This window comes from Diadema antillarum, unplaced genomic scaffold (assembly GCF_040938485.1).
Source record: "Diadema antillarum isolate AM-2024a unplaced genomic scaffold, OU_Dant_1.0 scf00000019, whole genome shotgun sequence".
Taxonomy (NCBI): domain Eukaryota; kingdom Metazoa; phylum Echinodermata; class Echinoidea; order Diadematoida; family Diadematidae; genus Diadema; species Diadema antillarum.
In genome coordinates, this window is record NW_027270908.1 from 1,895,015 (window position 1) to 1,910,912 (window position 15,898).

Sequence of the window (15,898 nt, forward strand, 5' to 3'; positions counted from 1 at the left end):
GTCGCCAGCCAGAATTGTATGCATTTCGAGAGATTTTGCTTGATTTTTGTATGATGATTACCGTTGCCAAACCGAAACTCAGTATGTCGAAGAGTGAACGTGGTGCTGATGAGCTTGTTAGAGACAACCTCCATGTACGTAAAGAAATTCAGAAAGTTCTTGAGGACAGCGATGTCATCGGTATTCTTGTGAGTAAAATTAAAACTATTCTAGTTGAAGAACTCACCACGATTATCTCACAGAAATTTGGTGAAAATTATGTTTGAAAGAGAGTTTTGATTTTGAAGTGGCGTGGAGAAATGATACAATAGCAAGATTGGAGAAGATTGGGCAGATGAAAGAGTAGCATTAGGAGGGGAACAGAACTCTCGGAGAAATTGTTTTGTATTTCATGTTGTCAGTGATTCTGAGGGTGTACACACAAGTTTGGGAAGAAAATTAAAAGTGAAGCTTTAAAATGGCGACATTGATGGAACGCATCTCCTCGGCGCCAAAAAAGGGTAGGTCACGTGGAATCATTGTGCGGTTCACCAGCTATGTCGTCAGGGACTGTGTGTTCTACGCTGGGAAGTTCCTGAGAGATCTACAACGAGATCTCATCTACGTTCAGGAAAGTCTGACTAGGTCGAGATTGGACTCTTTCAGAGAAATCAAGTCAAAGTTCAGAAGTAAACGTAAAAGCATTTGGACCCTAGATGACAGCATAACGTGTGCTAACCAACGGAAGATTTCACTTCGACGAAGTCCCACATCGTCAAGTTAGAATCCTCGGATTAAAACAAGCGAATTATAGTGTCGGCACGATGAAAGCCATAGGTACGATTGATTAGCGCGAATTTGTTACTTTTACTCTTTTCTGGATCTGAATACGAGGATCTACGTGTGCAAATACACTTGTTATCCCACCTACTTATAATGTGCTTTTTGTCAAGATCAATAGGATGGAGATAGTTCTAGAGTTTGGTATTGCGCGTATATTTTTGTGTATGTTGTTTGATGGCACAATCATTTCCATTGTGTTTTTTGCACAAGAGGTGATCAAAATAACCAGAAAGCACTCCGATATAATTCATGTCAAAAATGGGTACACATATCATGTACAGGAATCTCCGAGAGTAGATACAATGAGCTTAGTGAACACTTGCAATCGTAAAATATGTTCATTGCAACATCTTTTAATTGCTAATTACATTGCACCAAACTCAGAAACTGCGGTTAATGGTTTATTTGATAAGTCTTCAAAATGAGGTGAATCTCATAGATACGAACAATTTCATGAGAAAGGAATTAGGTTTGTTTGTTTGTTTGTTTGTTTATTTATTTTGAATATTAACTAATTGTCTCGTGAAATGTTACCAGGAAATCGAACAAATCATGACTGAGAGGGAAAAGCATGCTTTTGCTCTGAATGAAACTAGACTTGAATGCTTTATTTCAGACAGTGAAAAGGGTATTTCCCATTACTCTTTAATTTGGAGAGACAGAGACAGAAATGGAGCCGATGTCGCAATCTATATGTGAAATTAAACTACATTTGTATTATCTTCGGTTTGATTATCCATGATTCACTTGTCAACCTAGAAGCACTGAGTATCAAGATCTGTCTGAAAAAAACCCTCCAAACCAATAGTATTTTTAAAGTGGAATAGACGACTTAACAAATTTAAATAAATGACTCTTTCAATCCTTTTGAAGACTTCTTAAAATTTGCGAGTAGCTGTGGTGACCGACTCGTTATTATGAGTGACACAAATTGTGATATGAAAAAAAAATAACCGGAGATAAATCTTTAAGTTTATAATAAAATTGATAGTGTATACTCTTTAGAACAATTAAGTTAATAATGAAGTGTTACACCGGGGTGACCAAAAGATTTAGAACACGTCGATCGCATGCTAACGAAATACAAAGACAAAGTAAAATGATATGGAATAATCATGGAGCTACAAACTATTTGTATATATAAGCTCCGTAGTATAATTTACATTGGCATGAGTGATCGCTATTTGACTTTGGTTATGGAAATGCAAACATACGTGTCAAGATGGGACGCATGTTATCTCAGAAAATCAAGAATCGTTTACATATAAGCTTTCAGACCCGACGTATGTAAACAAAACTGGAAAGAAGTAGAATAATTTTGTAATATAAATGATTCAATTGCTATATGGGAAAGCATGTTGATGGCGGTTGGTCCCAAGTCCTGTGCCTGTTAAGACACGTTGAGTGCCGAAAACTCACTCGCCGTGGATGAATAGTATCAGCATATTATTAATAAACAGAGAGATTAAATTAAGTCAGAGGCCAAACTCATACATGATGACCATTAATGGCATCTTTTTAAACGTCTAAAAAATAGAGTAACAAAATAAATAAGAAATATCAAACTTGAATATATACATGTTTGCCATAAATTCTCAAATGAAACAAGCAGAAATGAATCCTGAAAAAAAAAACCCACTTAGATCATTAGTGGGTATTCGAAAAATGAAAATATATTAATGGCATTTCCCCTTTAGAAAATTCAGAGATTATTGCAAATAATTTTAATCATCTTTTTTTTTTTTTAAATGTGGTAAGCAGCTTGGACATTAGTGAGGATGTTCATGAGAAGACAAATTTTCTTTTGAAATATTATAGTAGGGATTTTTTTTTATAAACAATTCATTTTTTTTCTTATTCATATCTCAATCAGACGTTTTGAATTATGTTGAGTCAATGAAAGCAAAGAATTCTTGTGGATTAAATGGAATATGTATATACATAATATAATTATTGAAAAAAAAATCCATTTGAAATTACAGCCTTTTGCTTAAATCTTTAGCTGAAGGGGTACACAGTGCCTGATATATGGAAAGTAGCAAAAAAAAATGCACCGGTACACACACACACACACACACACATTACCACACACACATACACACACACACACACACGCACACACACACATACACACACACACACACACACACACACACACACACACAAACAAGCTAACCTGGATCCTAAAATCACAGGCCCATTTCATAATTGTCCTGTGCATCTAAGTGTGGAAATTTCATTGTTCCGCAGCAGTTAAAATGCATTCTATGCTTAGCCGAAATCAGTCCGGTTCTCCACTGTTCCTGCACATGGCATTCTACAGTGACGGATGACTGGCACCGCTCTATTGATAACGGTGGATACCGTGATATTTGTCGATTTGCAAAAAACCTTCGACATGGTGGATCACCAACCTGTTATCCCAACATGTAAACATGAATGCCACTGGTACAACATTAGAATGGTTTTAGAGCTATCTCTCCAAAACTTCCGTTAACAATAGATTCTTTGAAGAAAGATTACATACCAGAGGAATGCCACAAGGACCCTTGTTAGGACCTTTGTTGTCTAAATTTATCAATGACATAAATTTTGTGGGTTTTTTTATGATTGCAGGGCTCATAATACGCCAAGGTCATCTCACATAGAAATCCGAAGGCTGTTATGTTTTGCATACGGATTTCTAACATCTGGAAACACGGAAGCTTGACAAGAACTTATTAATCAGTTATGATATTATGTATATTTCTTGGCACAAGCAATATGCTTGAAAGGCAACAACACATGGATGTTGAACTTAGAGGAAAACAATTACTTCAGGTGAACAGTTTAAACATCTGGGAGTTATTGTAGTTAATAAATTGTTGTCTGCTGTTCACATTAAATAATTATTGTGTATAAAATAAAGTAAAATAATTAGTTGTATGAGTCGGTTGAGGCAATTTGCTATATGACTGAATTGAAATTGATTTACATGATTGTATTATTCTATTCTTTTACCTCATTTTGATTACAGCGATGTAGTGTGGTAATCCGCCAATGGTACTTCTCTTTTCCACCTTCAGAACACATGCAGAAGATGCAAAATAATATGCATACGTTTTGTGCTTTGTGAATTGATAAAGAACTATTGCCATAATTATCATAACATAAATTTGAAATACAGAGAGAAAAATCAAACCATTTTAAATAAACATCATGATTTAATCATTCGGAGCAAAGTCAAAGAAAACTGTAAATCTTTCATTGAAATCGGACGTGAAATGAAGGAGGAGAAAATGCACTTCTGGAGTTACACAGGTTTTAACTCAGCAGAGAAAGTAGAATTTTATAAGTAGCACCAACATTTGTGTGTGTGTGGGGAGGCGGCAATGTCGCAGAACAGCACCGGAAGACCAATGAATACCATTTCTTGTAGATGCTTTCATTCAGGTGTGCACGTCACGAGACCGACACCCATGAGTCATACAGCCTGCTAGTTATACAGCCCAAGAGTCATACAGCCTACGAGTTATACAGCCCACGAATCAAACAGCCCATAAGTTCGACACTGAGCAAACAAGACCCATGAGACCGACACATTAAACCACGTGCTGTATCTGTCGAACTCGTGTGCTGTTTTTACCTAGAGTTGGTCTAGTGGGCTTTATTTGCTTAGTGTCGAACTCATGGGCTGTGGGACTCGCGGGCTGTAGGACTCATGGATGTCGGTCTTTAGGGATGACCCCTCATCCAGTCGATAGCAAGAGGAAACAGGGAAAGGCGACAGCTAACATCCTTGTCTATCACTAGTCCCAGTCGTGAAGATATCCCTCATGAACACTGGCGTAGCCAGGGGGGGGGGGGGGGGGGGGGCGATGGGGGCGATCGCCCCCCCTAAGATTTGGACCGGGGATTTGGGAGGCGGAAAAAAAAAATGCGTGTATACTGTATATGCATGCACATGAAGCGGGTCTCCTTTGCAACCTTTCATCAAAAGATATTTTTTGAATATTTCACTCAAAGTGTGCACCAGATCGTTGAATTTCAATTCAAAATATGCAAAATCTCTCGTGCTTGGGAGGGGGATACCCCCTCCCAAACCCTCCCCCTCTGTGCCCCTTTCCCTAGCTTAGTACACTTTTTAGATTTACAAAAAATTATGAATAATTCTGAGTGCACAAGACTTATCACTTACATTCCGAAAACTCAAGGTTCCTGTCATGACTGTATAAGGGGAATTTCCCCTTTTAATCGACCCTTTCCTCCCTCAGCCCCTCCCCCCAATCAGTTTTAACACTCGCCCACGCCTTCTCCCTGCTCCCCCGCCCCCCCCCCTTCCACCATGCATAGAAGTATAGACTGTGGCTATACCCAGATCGCTTTATTTCAATTCTAAAAACGCAAAAGCTCCACGAGCGGGAGGAGGAATCCCCCTTCCTCTATATACCTCACTAGACTTTATACATACACACAGATGGTGCACATTCGGAATAAGAGCTAAATTCCGTGATTTTATCACTTCGATGAAAAAGTATTTCACCAAAAATTTGCAACAGATCGCTGAATTTCAGGTCTGAAAACGCAAAAACTTCGTGTGGGAGGGGATATGCCCCTATCTACACCCTCGTGTGCATGCTTTTTCTGTTTGACTGCTGAACAGACGGTATTCATGATATTCATTGTAAGAATATTAATACAAGAAGATTATCTAAATGATACCATTTTATAGGCAAATTGTTCAATAATAATATACACTAAATTATACTGCAACTTTCAACAAGTGGGACTGTTTCATCACGTTAAAACACGCAAAAACATGCATCAAATTGCACCATTTGCAACATCAAAATGCAAAAAGTTCTCACCATGGGAGGGGGGACACCCCCTCCCCTCCCCCCTCGCTCTCTCCGCTCTCTCGGGTTCAGTCGCGTTCATGATATTCAGTGAAAAAGAAGTAACACAAGAAGCGTATTTAAATGATAGCATTTTATAGGCATATTGTTCAATGATAATCTACATCAAAATATACTGCAACCTTAAACAAGTGGGACTGTTTCACGTCGATAAAACGCGCAAAAACATGCATCAAATTGCACCATTTGCAACATTGAAATGCAAAAAGTTCTCACCGTGGGAGGGGGGACACCCCTCCCCTCCCCCCTCGCTCGCTCTGCTCGCTCGGGTTCAGTCGCGTTCATGATATTCAGTGAAAAGAATTGATACAAGAAGTGTATTTAAATTATACCATTATATAGGCAAATTGTTCAATAATAATATACATCAAAATATACTGCAACCTTAAACAAGTGGGACTGTTTCAACTCGTTAAAACACGCAAAAACATGCATCAAATTGCACCATTTGCAACATCAAAATGCGAAAAGTTCTCACCGTGGGAGGGGGGACACCCCCCTCCCACACCCTCCCCTCCCCCTTCACTCGCTCCACTCGCTCGGGTTCAGTCGCGTTCATGATATTCAGTGAAAAGAATTAATACAAGAAGTGTATTTAACGTATACCATTTTATAGGCATATTGTTCAATAATAATCTACACTAAAATATAATGCTACCTTAAACAAGTGGGACTGTTTCACGTCGATAAAACGCGCAAAAACATGCATCTAATTGCACCATTTGCAACATCAAAATGCAAAAAGTTCTTACCGTGGGAGGGGGACACCCCCTCCCACACCCTCCCCTCCCCCCTCGCTCGCTACGCTCGCTCGGGTTCAGTCGCGTTCATGATATTCAGTGAAAAGAAGTAATACAAGGAGTGTATTTAAATTATACCATATAGGCAAATTGTTCAATGATAATCTACATCAAAATATACTGCAACCTTAAACAAGTGGGACTGTTTCAACTCGTTAAAACACGCAAAAACATGCATCAAATTGCACCATTTGCAACATCAAAATGCAAAAGGTTCTCACCGTGGGAGGGGGACCCCCCCCCCCCCTCCCACACCCTCCCCTCCCCCTTCACTCGCTCCGCTCTCTCGGGTTCAGTCGCGTTCATGATATTCAGTGAAAAGAGTTAATACAAGAAGTGTATTTAACTGATAGCATTTTATAGGCAAATTGTTCAATAATAATCTACATCAAAATAAACTGCTACCTTAAACAAGTGGGACTGTTTCACGTCGATATAACGCGCAAAAACATGCATCAAATTGCACCATTTACAACATCAAAATGCAAAAAGTTCTTACCGTGGGAGGGGGGACACCCCCCTCCCACACCCTCCCCCCCCCCCCCCCTCGCTCGCTCCGCTCCCTCGCAGACTAACCGCCCCCCCCTAAGATGAAATCCTGGCTACGCCGTTGCTCATGAACAAATAATTCATGAGATTCCCGAGGACGCTCCTATCCATGCTATCAAAAGCCTCTCTCACAGTCAACAACATTAACAATGAGTTCCACTCGAATGGAAATCGTTTCACACTTGATGGTAAACTGGAAAGGTTCCTGAGATCAGAACAAACTTGCATTCGAAATGTACACCCCACTCGTCATGCTAGTCCTACATAATATAACATTATAACAATATAACACATTTACGCACAAAGCAGGCTTTGCCCATGACTGAGAGTACGATATGCTCTGCACGAAGCATTAGAAGAACAATATAATATACCCGACATTCCACTGCACACACATGCATATAGTCAGTTCAGCATGCATATCTTGCAATTCTAGCATTCATTTTCTTCTGATTTCCTGTTGATTGTTAAATGAATTCAAGTCTTTCACCAGAAAAAAAAAATATATATATATATTTGTATTTTGTATTTATTTATTTACTACTTGTGGGATGGATAGCCCTTTCAGCAAATTGCTGTTTTTCGAAGGGGTCCAACCAAAGTAAAAACAACATAACAATACACAAAACATTAAGTAGGGGAGAGTAGTAAAAAAACAACAACAAACGAAAAGAAATGATTTTACAAGAAATACGCAATTTTATAGCTGAAACAGTAAACAAATAACAGTATACGCGAGGTACGTGTGTATAAGGCAAAGAACTCAAACAGTAAGGAGCAAAAAAAAAAAATCAGAGGTAGGGAGAAAAAGAAAATATATATATATATATATATATATATATATATATATATTCAATATATGATATTCAATTCTTAGTTTTACAGTAAACGAAAGACGGTCCATTTCCTGTCCATTGATTTTGTTCACATTCTGATTAATTTACAACTTTGACAAGCGTCTTCATTACACTCGTCATTGTGAACATCAATCACAAAATACAACGTGGAACAGGTCGAAGCAAATTTTACATGCGCCGATCTCGTCGAAGTTCATTTGATGATGCTGATGAACGGCATTTATATAGCTCATTCAAGAACATTCAAGCGTTTCATTGAGTTGAAGTGTTCCACTGATTCAAGGTATCAGTGAGGCTGACTGTACAATATGACCGTGCGTCACAAAACCAACAAAACGTCGCGCCCCCTGATTTCATTATTCCGAGTCAACTTAGTCAACCTTGAGTTTATCATATTTTCTGAAAGAGCTTTTTTTATTCTTCTACACTATAGTCTGTGTTCATAAAGCGAATGGACAACTGTGTTTGTATTAGGTTTGTCTCATATACCCCTTTTTATTTCTTAAAAAAAAAAAACCTCACACTCTTCATTTTCAACTCTAATAACTTTTGAAAACATGATGCTACTGCTTTGTAAGTTGGTACTAGTCATAAATGGCTCACTTCTACCTTAAAGGGATCGTATAGTTTTGGTTGAGACCTAATTTCAGGTTTCTAACATATTTTGTGAGATAATGAGAAACTTCTTATGAAATATGAAAGAGCATGTAATTCCATGAGGAATTCAACGTTTATTTGATGAAAATTGTTTTTGAAATGGCTGAGATATCCAAAACAGAGCGATTCCAATAAGTGTGGGACCCACACTTTATTACGAAGGCTTTGTTTTACTTTGTTTTTGGATGTTTCAGTCATTCCAAACCCGATTTTCATCGAATAAACTTTGAATTCCTCTTAAAATGGAATGCTCTGTACAATTTCATAAGTGTTTTCTTGGTATCTCGTAAAAAGTTAAAGCCCAATTCTCACCTCCACCAATACTGTACCATTCCTTTAATATAAGAATTCCTCCATTGTTGTTGCAATGAAGTTTTATATTCTATTTTTGTCCCATTCATTGCACAAAGGTATTAAAAGAATAAGCGCTTGAATAGACCCTAGCTATAGTTCAGAGCTTCTTTCTCAGTACACACTTTACCAGCTTGCGTGCTTTCTTTCCAATATTTAGACAAGTTAGGAGAGTCCATTTCAAAGGAGTTATGCATCATTGTCAAGCTTTCAGTCTGTTCTTTCAGAATCTACTCTTAAATAAAAGAATCATGCCTGGCGACTTTTTGCTGATTTTGTGATGCAAGGTCCATAATATATATATATATATATATATATATATATATATATATATATATATATATATATATATAGGTGTTACAAAAAAATCCCACTTTTGATCCTTAATAGTTCGAAAACTATACATAAGGTAACACTGTCATTGATATGAGTAATAGCAGAATAGTGCACAATTTAGTTTAGTTGGAGGTGTTTTGAATATGAGAGCATGAATCAGTTTCATTAAATCCATGATTAATTCTGTAGCTAAGTTGCAGATTTTAGTCAAATTTGAAATTTAAACAGGTACAAATGATGTGTATATGTGCGTGTGTTTACAGTAACCCTGAACAAAAGGCATGAATACCAAGAATACCACAATTTTCAGAGCTCTGCTGACTAGGCTTCTGGACTCTTGCTCCAATGCACATTAATGCTTTATTAATAGTTCATGATGAATTGCCCTGGGCACTGCTAGTCTGAATGAATAAAGACTAGCTGTGATAGTGGAATTTCTAATGAATATCTAATAGAGCATTCAAACCCTGGCCATTGTTCAGGACCATTGTCTGGGTGTTAACCATACACTCCCATACACACCAATGACCCCTGTGCAAAATTACAGTTTTGTACAGAGTGTTGAAAATGGAGCAAAATCTGAAACGTCAATAACTTAGAAATAACTTTTGACATTATTGAAACCGATTTATGCTTTCATTTTTCAATAACTTCCAACGAAATCTTGGAAATTGTACACTATTCAGATATTTCTCATATCAATGTCAGTGTTCTCTGATATATTGATTTTAAACTATTAAGGATCAAAAGTGGGAAATGTTTTTTGTAACACCATGAGAGAGAGAGAGAGAGTGGTCCCGATCGTTTACAAAACCGGTGTAGCTCCTTCATTATTCATTCAATGCGAGAAGATGAAGCGTTCGACGGACGTAGCTAGTTCAACCTGATTTATTGCCAAGCTTTTGGTATTTTCTTGAGACCGGTCATTCCTTTCAGGACTTTTCTCTAGCTAGCTTTCATCCGCCACCAACAAGCCCAAATAAAGGTCTAAAGAAAAGACCGAAAGCTTGGCAATAAATCACGTTGAACTAGCTACGTCCGTTAACGCTTCATCTTCTCGCAATGTGAGGCGGTAGACGTTGCTTAATCCTCACAAGTGAGTTTACTCAAGCTTTCGGGCTTCCTGCCCTTTGTCAAGACTGGGGACAAGATACAAAACATGGATATCATATACACAAATAGAAAATAATAATGATGATCAAAACAATAGCGGAACTGATAACTACAGTGAAAGAGGCAGAGACGACAGGGAATAATTACACAGGTGGGAGTGTATATATGCATCAATCTTGCATAATATAACATGCAGATATACAATCACAAACAAGCATACAAAATATAAGCATTTACAAATACAGTGTACGTATGACTAAACATCTGCACACACACAATGGATACGGATGTGTGCGCACAAACACACATGTGAAACTCCTTGCGTATATCAAAGCAGGCAACCATATAAACAATAACGGAAATTACTGAAATCATAATAGTAATTAGATCAAGGAGTGTACGTATGAATAAGCGGAACATAGGTACACACAAAAAGAGCACATAAGTAGCGTTCTTAACCGGGAATGAGTGTATAATAATGTGTTTAACAGCATTCAGGGTTACAGGATCTATAAATACGTACGATGTGAGGTGCACACTTCACATTTGGTCCGGTTACATGCCAGCAGTCAATTTGCAGCCGGTTGTGGGGAACCGGAACATTCTGGTGGTATTGGAGAAAAACATAAAAACGGGGGTGGGCTAGTGGACAACTAAACATAGTGACAACACTGAATGTTCAGAACATTATGGGTTGTTCTTATCATAATACTTAGTGAATTGAAAGTGCTGATTGTTACTTACTGTGGTGGTGGTTGAAGTTAGGCCTGTTGAGGTGTTGTGTGTGGGCTAGGAGGGCAGCTCAACGAGGTTGTGAGGCTAGTGATGGGGTTAATTATTAGAGCATGAGGTGGGGTTTAGTAGGGTTGTGGAGAGTGTCTGCATGTGCGTGTGTGTGTGCCTGTTTGTTAGTATATCTGTATGTGTGTGTGTGTGTGTGTGTGTGTGTGTGTGTGTGTGTGTGTGTGGTTGCAAGTGCCTGCATCCATTTTTTGGCAAGTATTGCAGTATTGAAATTAGCCAGCAGTGAGGGTGTGTGTGTGTGTGTGTGTGTGTGTCTTCCTTGTCGGACTTTTCTTGATTTTCTAAAAAGAAAAGAAACAAAAAGCACTTTGTATTGTACTGATGTTGAACAAAAATGATTTAGCAGCACAAGAGAGAAGAATACTTCTTATTTTGGTTCATATCAATTCCATTGTTAACATGGACCTGATATCGAATGAAATTCAAATGAAGAAATCATAAAAAACGAAAAGTGTGTGTGTGTGTGTGTGTGTGTGTGTTTGCAAGAAGGTACTGATTTGTAAGTGTGCATGTGTTAGGGTGGAAGTTGCTGAAGTAAGGACGAAAACATGATTTTATGAACATGTAGATATGCGAAATTCTCAATTTGCTTAACTTTCTTATTCCAAGTGTAGATATAGAGTCTATTATTTCTTTCTTCTGAATTCAGTTTTGTATAAAGTCAACTTGAATATGACATGGAATTGAAATTTTAATGAATAAGCCCTACGACACCGAAAAAAAAAGGACATGAAATATTGTTCGAAAACAATGAAGCTGCAAAATAGTCGCAGGAAACATTTAGCACCGGGAGGAAACGAACATTGGTACAAACAAAATGAAGATGCAATTATCCATAAGAGGTGATTATTAAGATATTATCATGTTGTGTTTTTCTTCGTAACATTTCAGGGTCCTTTCTGCGTCGTCTGGATTGTTCGTGGGTAAACATCAGTGAAGCTCAAAAAATGGGGTAATTATATTATGATTATGATGATATCAATTAGTTTCTTTATATCGAACCTCACACACCTTGTGCCTGTTTTCGTCACTTCATCGAATTCGGTTAAGTTCAGTTTAATTCTGCATTATATTTTTGAATACACTATGACTTCAATTGACAAAGTGTCTACATAATTGTATGAATCATTTTTGTGCATCAAAACACTTACACTCGAATAGGCGAGGTATCGATCAGCCGCCGATACATTCGTGCGAATCATTCAGATCGAAAACAGTCTTCATCAGTTAGCTAATAACAAGTAGGCATATATGCATGAATACACACAAACACATTAATTCATATAAATTATGTATATATGTATATGTATATATATATATATATATATGTGTGTGTGTGTATTATGCCTAATGCATTCCAGATGTTCAAAGAAACTATGTACTTCTGTTATCATAAAATAAGCAGTGAAGATCTAGTAAACCCGTTTTTCCTGGGACTGTAAAGGCTCACCGTCATATAGATTCATCCGCCCAGGATGCAAACATCCCATTTGCATTTTTGAAGGCATTCACTGTAGCAGTCGACTTCATTGTCCATTGTTGTCATTGGCGTGCTGTACCCAAGAAAAGTTATATCATTCTCTAAATCAACCATTGGGAAAACTCGTTACATGACAATACAGTACACTCCATGATATCGAATACGGTTATAACGAAGAGATAATTCAGGCCGCAAGGTCATCTGCTCTACGCTTTTATTGTCTGTTTGTTCGGTTATAACGAAATTTCGATATAACGAAAGAAAGCTGCCAGTACCGTGGACTTCGTTACAACAGGACTCTTCTGTATTTGGCACTTATCCTCATTGAAAATGGCATCGTCACTGTAAAGTTTCCCCTTCAAATTAATTGATTAAATAATAGACTCCACAAACTTCGTGTATTTCCATGTCTACAGGAGCAGGATTTCGTCGTTGACGTCAGCCAGCCCAGCTATTCAAGTGTTCAAGCCCGACACGACACCCTTTAAAATGAAAAAATCGAAGAAAAAATCGAAGAAAAAAACAGTCGTCGTCAAAAACAAGCAAACCAGGCCACTTCCAAAAGTGAAAACCTGTTCTATCGTCGGCAATGCTGGTATTCTTGACGACAGCGTTTGTGGTGACGTCATAGATGAAGCGGACATGGTCATTCGTCTGAACCTTGCGTACTTTGGCGGAAAGTATGGTCGAGACGTTGGCTCAAAACTTCACCTCATGACGCTGAATTTGTACCAGTACAGGATAGTAATAAAGTGTTTCACTAGAAAGCCTGTGAATTTAAGATACGAAAAATTCACGGACCAATGCCGAGACATTTTTGACAGACTTCGAGCTGTAAATGGCAGCATTTTGTGGCATTTCAAAGGACTGGGACGATTTACGGACTTCCAAGATGCACTAACGTTTCTACGCAACGCTGGGATTCACGTTTCTTTTGCATATAGTCCCAGTGCACCGATGACGCTTGCAAAAAGGTATCATTCCCATCGTCTCTCACCTGAGGTTTGGGTCTTGCTTTCTCTTTTCATGTCATCTTCGTCTGTTTAACTCTTTCCTTTTCATGCATGCACACGATATGATTTTGATTTTTGTGTGAAATACTTCCTTGTAAAACAGGACCCCATGGAAGACCAGTAGTGACAATCCTTGTCACTACTGAAAATGGGCTCCCCTCCGTATATTTTTCTTTCCATGCCCTTTATATGTTAAACATTAATCATACGGTAAAAAATGTGTTGATATTTTTTTTTTACTTACAGAAATAAAACAAACCATTGCAACTTACATCTAAAAGTCGGTTTTGTATACTCATATTTGTTCACAGCAAGTTGATCCATTTCTATTTTGTCCTAACCCGTGTCCCGCTCAACATTCGTTCATCGCTCAAAGTTTGTTTAACTCTTATTTGCATCTTAATACCAGTACATTATCCAATACATTCTGGCTTCTTATTCCTGTATGTGATAATTTTCTGCAGTTCTTATCTAAATTCATTTGTAAATTATAACATTTCCATGTTAGTTATTTCTGTGCGTAGGCCTATATGCACGTATTGATTACTTCTAATTCATGGCAAAATTGTTTGTAAATATTCTCTTTGTTATAAATGTCTCTGGTCTTGCTGGCAACAAATTAGCAGTTAAAAGCATTCTTATATTCGTTAAGGAATAAAATAAATTAACAAAAAGCAAAGAAACAAGGGAGGCGATAGAATTAATGGGTGTTTAGTGCAGCATATGTTCGTCACGTGAAACCTGAAAAATGTGAAGAAAGTGTGTATAGTATGTAATCAGGACATCTATTAAGTTCTGATGACATAAGAGCTGGAGAAGAACCAAGTAGGTAAAGAATATTGGCTGCTGGAGTGAGATCCGACAGATATACACTGCAAAAAGTCCGGTGTTAAATATGAAACATCGAGCTGGTGTTAAATTTCCGGTGCTCATTTATGGTGTTAGATTAACACCCGGGAGTCATTTCAAAATACAAAATTGTTTTTTGAAGAGTTTCTTAGTCACTGCACTTCTTGTTGATTCTGAACTTCAACAAGACGATTAAGATTTTCCGATAAAGTAGGGCCTACTTGATTTTGAAGAAAAAAAAGTGTAAACACATTTACATCACAGTAACACCAGTTGGTGTGGTCTCCTATTGAAGCTGGAAGGCAGTTATACCATTGACATTAACACCAGCAATACCAAATCAACGCCATGCGGTGTCATTATTGAATTAACACCAGCGCAGTGTCTAACATGTCTAAAATATCACCAGCTACAGTGTCAAATTAACACCATGAAGTGCCAGGTGAACATTTTTCAATACCATTACAGCATACTTTCTACACCTGTGGGTGTGGTCCTCTATTGACACTTGATCGGTGTTAGATTTAACACCCGTGGTGTTAAATCTAACCTAGATTTTTTTTTCTTTTTTGCAGTCTAATAAAAGATTACAGATAGGGGAGGGGGAAGAAGATGGAACTTCGAATAGTCCCATGGACGCACGAAAGAAAAAAACAAACCCAAAACAAATCAATTTTCGGAATTGAGTACCATTGAGTAGATAAAGAATTTACACGTTGTGGCACATTCTTCATTGAAATTTAGGTATGCGAATGTGTATAAGAGACATGTGTTTCCCTTTCAAATCATGTTTCTTTGAATCTCTTGCATTACTCATCGTGTGAATATCCTTTGTTTATACACTGGACAGTGTCTTCAACCTAACGTTTCCTTCCACTGGCGTTGCCATTTACACCGCGGCTACCCAGTTCTGCAGTGAGATCCGCCTCTTTGGATTCTATCCGTTTTACCAAGATCCGACAAACCGGAATCTGAAGTACCACTACTACGATGACATGCCAATGAACTATACGGAAAATGGTCATAAAATGCCCCACGAGTTTGAACTACTCATGAATATGGAAGAGAGAGGCGTTATCCGTGTCATCAACGATTGTGCGGGAAAGTGGGATAACCGAATATTAAGATGCCAAATGTGAAATTCTTAGACTACCCGTGAAAAATCCCAGGAAATGAAAGAAATCACTTTCGTACACACACACACACACACACACACACACACACACACAAAGTGCAGACGTGCGTCATGATTATGTCCTCTAGGATGTCATGATTATGTCCACTGGATACCCCCCCCCCTCCCCCCCCCAACAAAAAAAAAAAAAAAATGGTTCATCAAAACACATGAGCCACATTGAAATCGGTGATTAAG

At 38.0% G+C, this 15,898-nt stretch overlaps 1 protein-coding gene across 1 annotated transcript in view; it reads left to right on the top strand.

Annotated features, from left to right (window-relative positions):
* The first annotated feature begins 457 nt into the window (after window positions 1-457).
* LOC139728524 (cytochrome P450 2J6-like) overlaps window positions 458-15,898 on the top strand; it is a 68,264-nt gene continuing 52,823 nt past the window's right edge. The window contains exon 1 of the mRNA XM_071639464.1: window positions 458-668. Within this exon, the coding sequence (XP_071495565.1) occupies window positions 458-668 (211 nt within the window). The remainder of the gene's footprint in view (window positions 669-15,898) is intronic.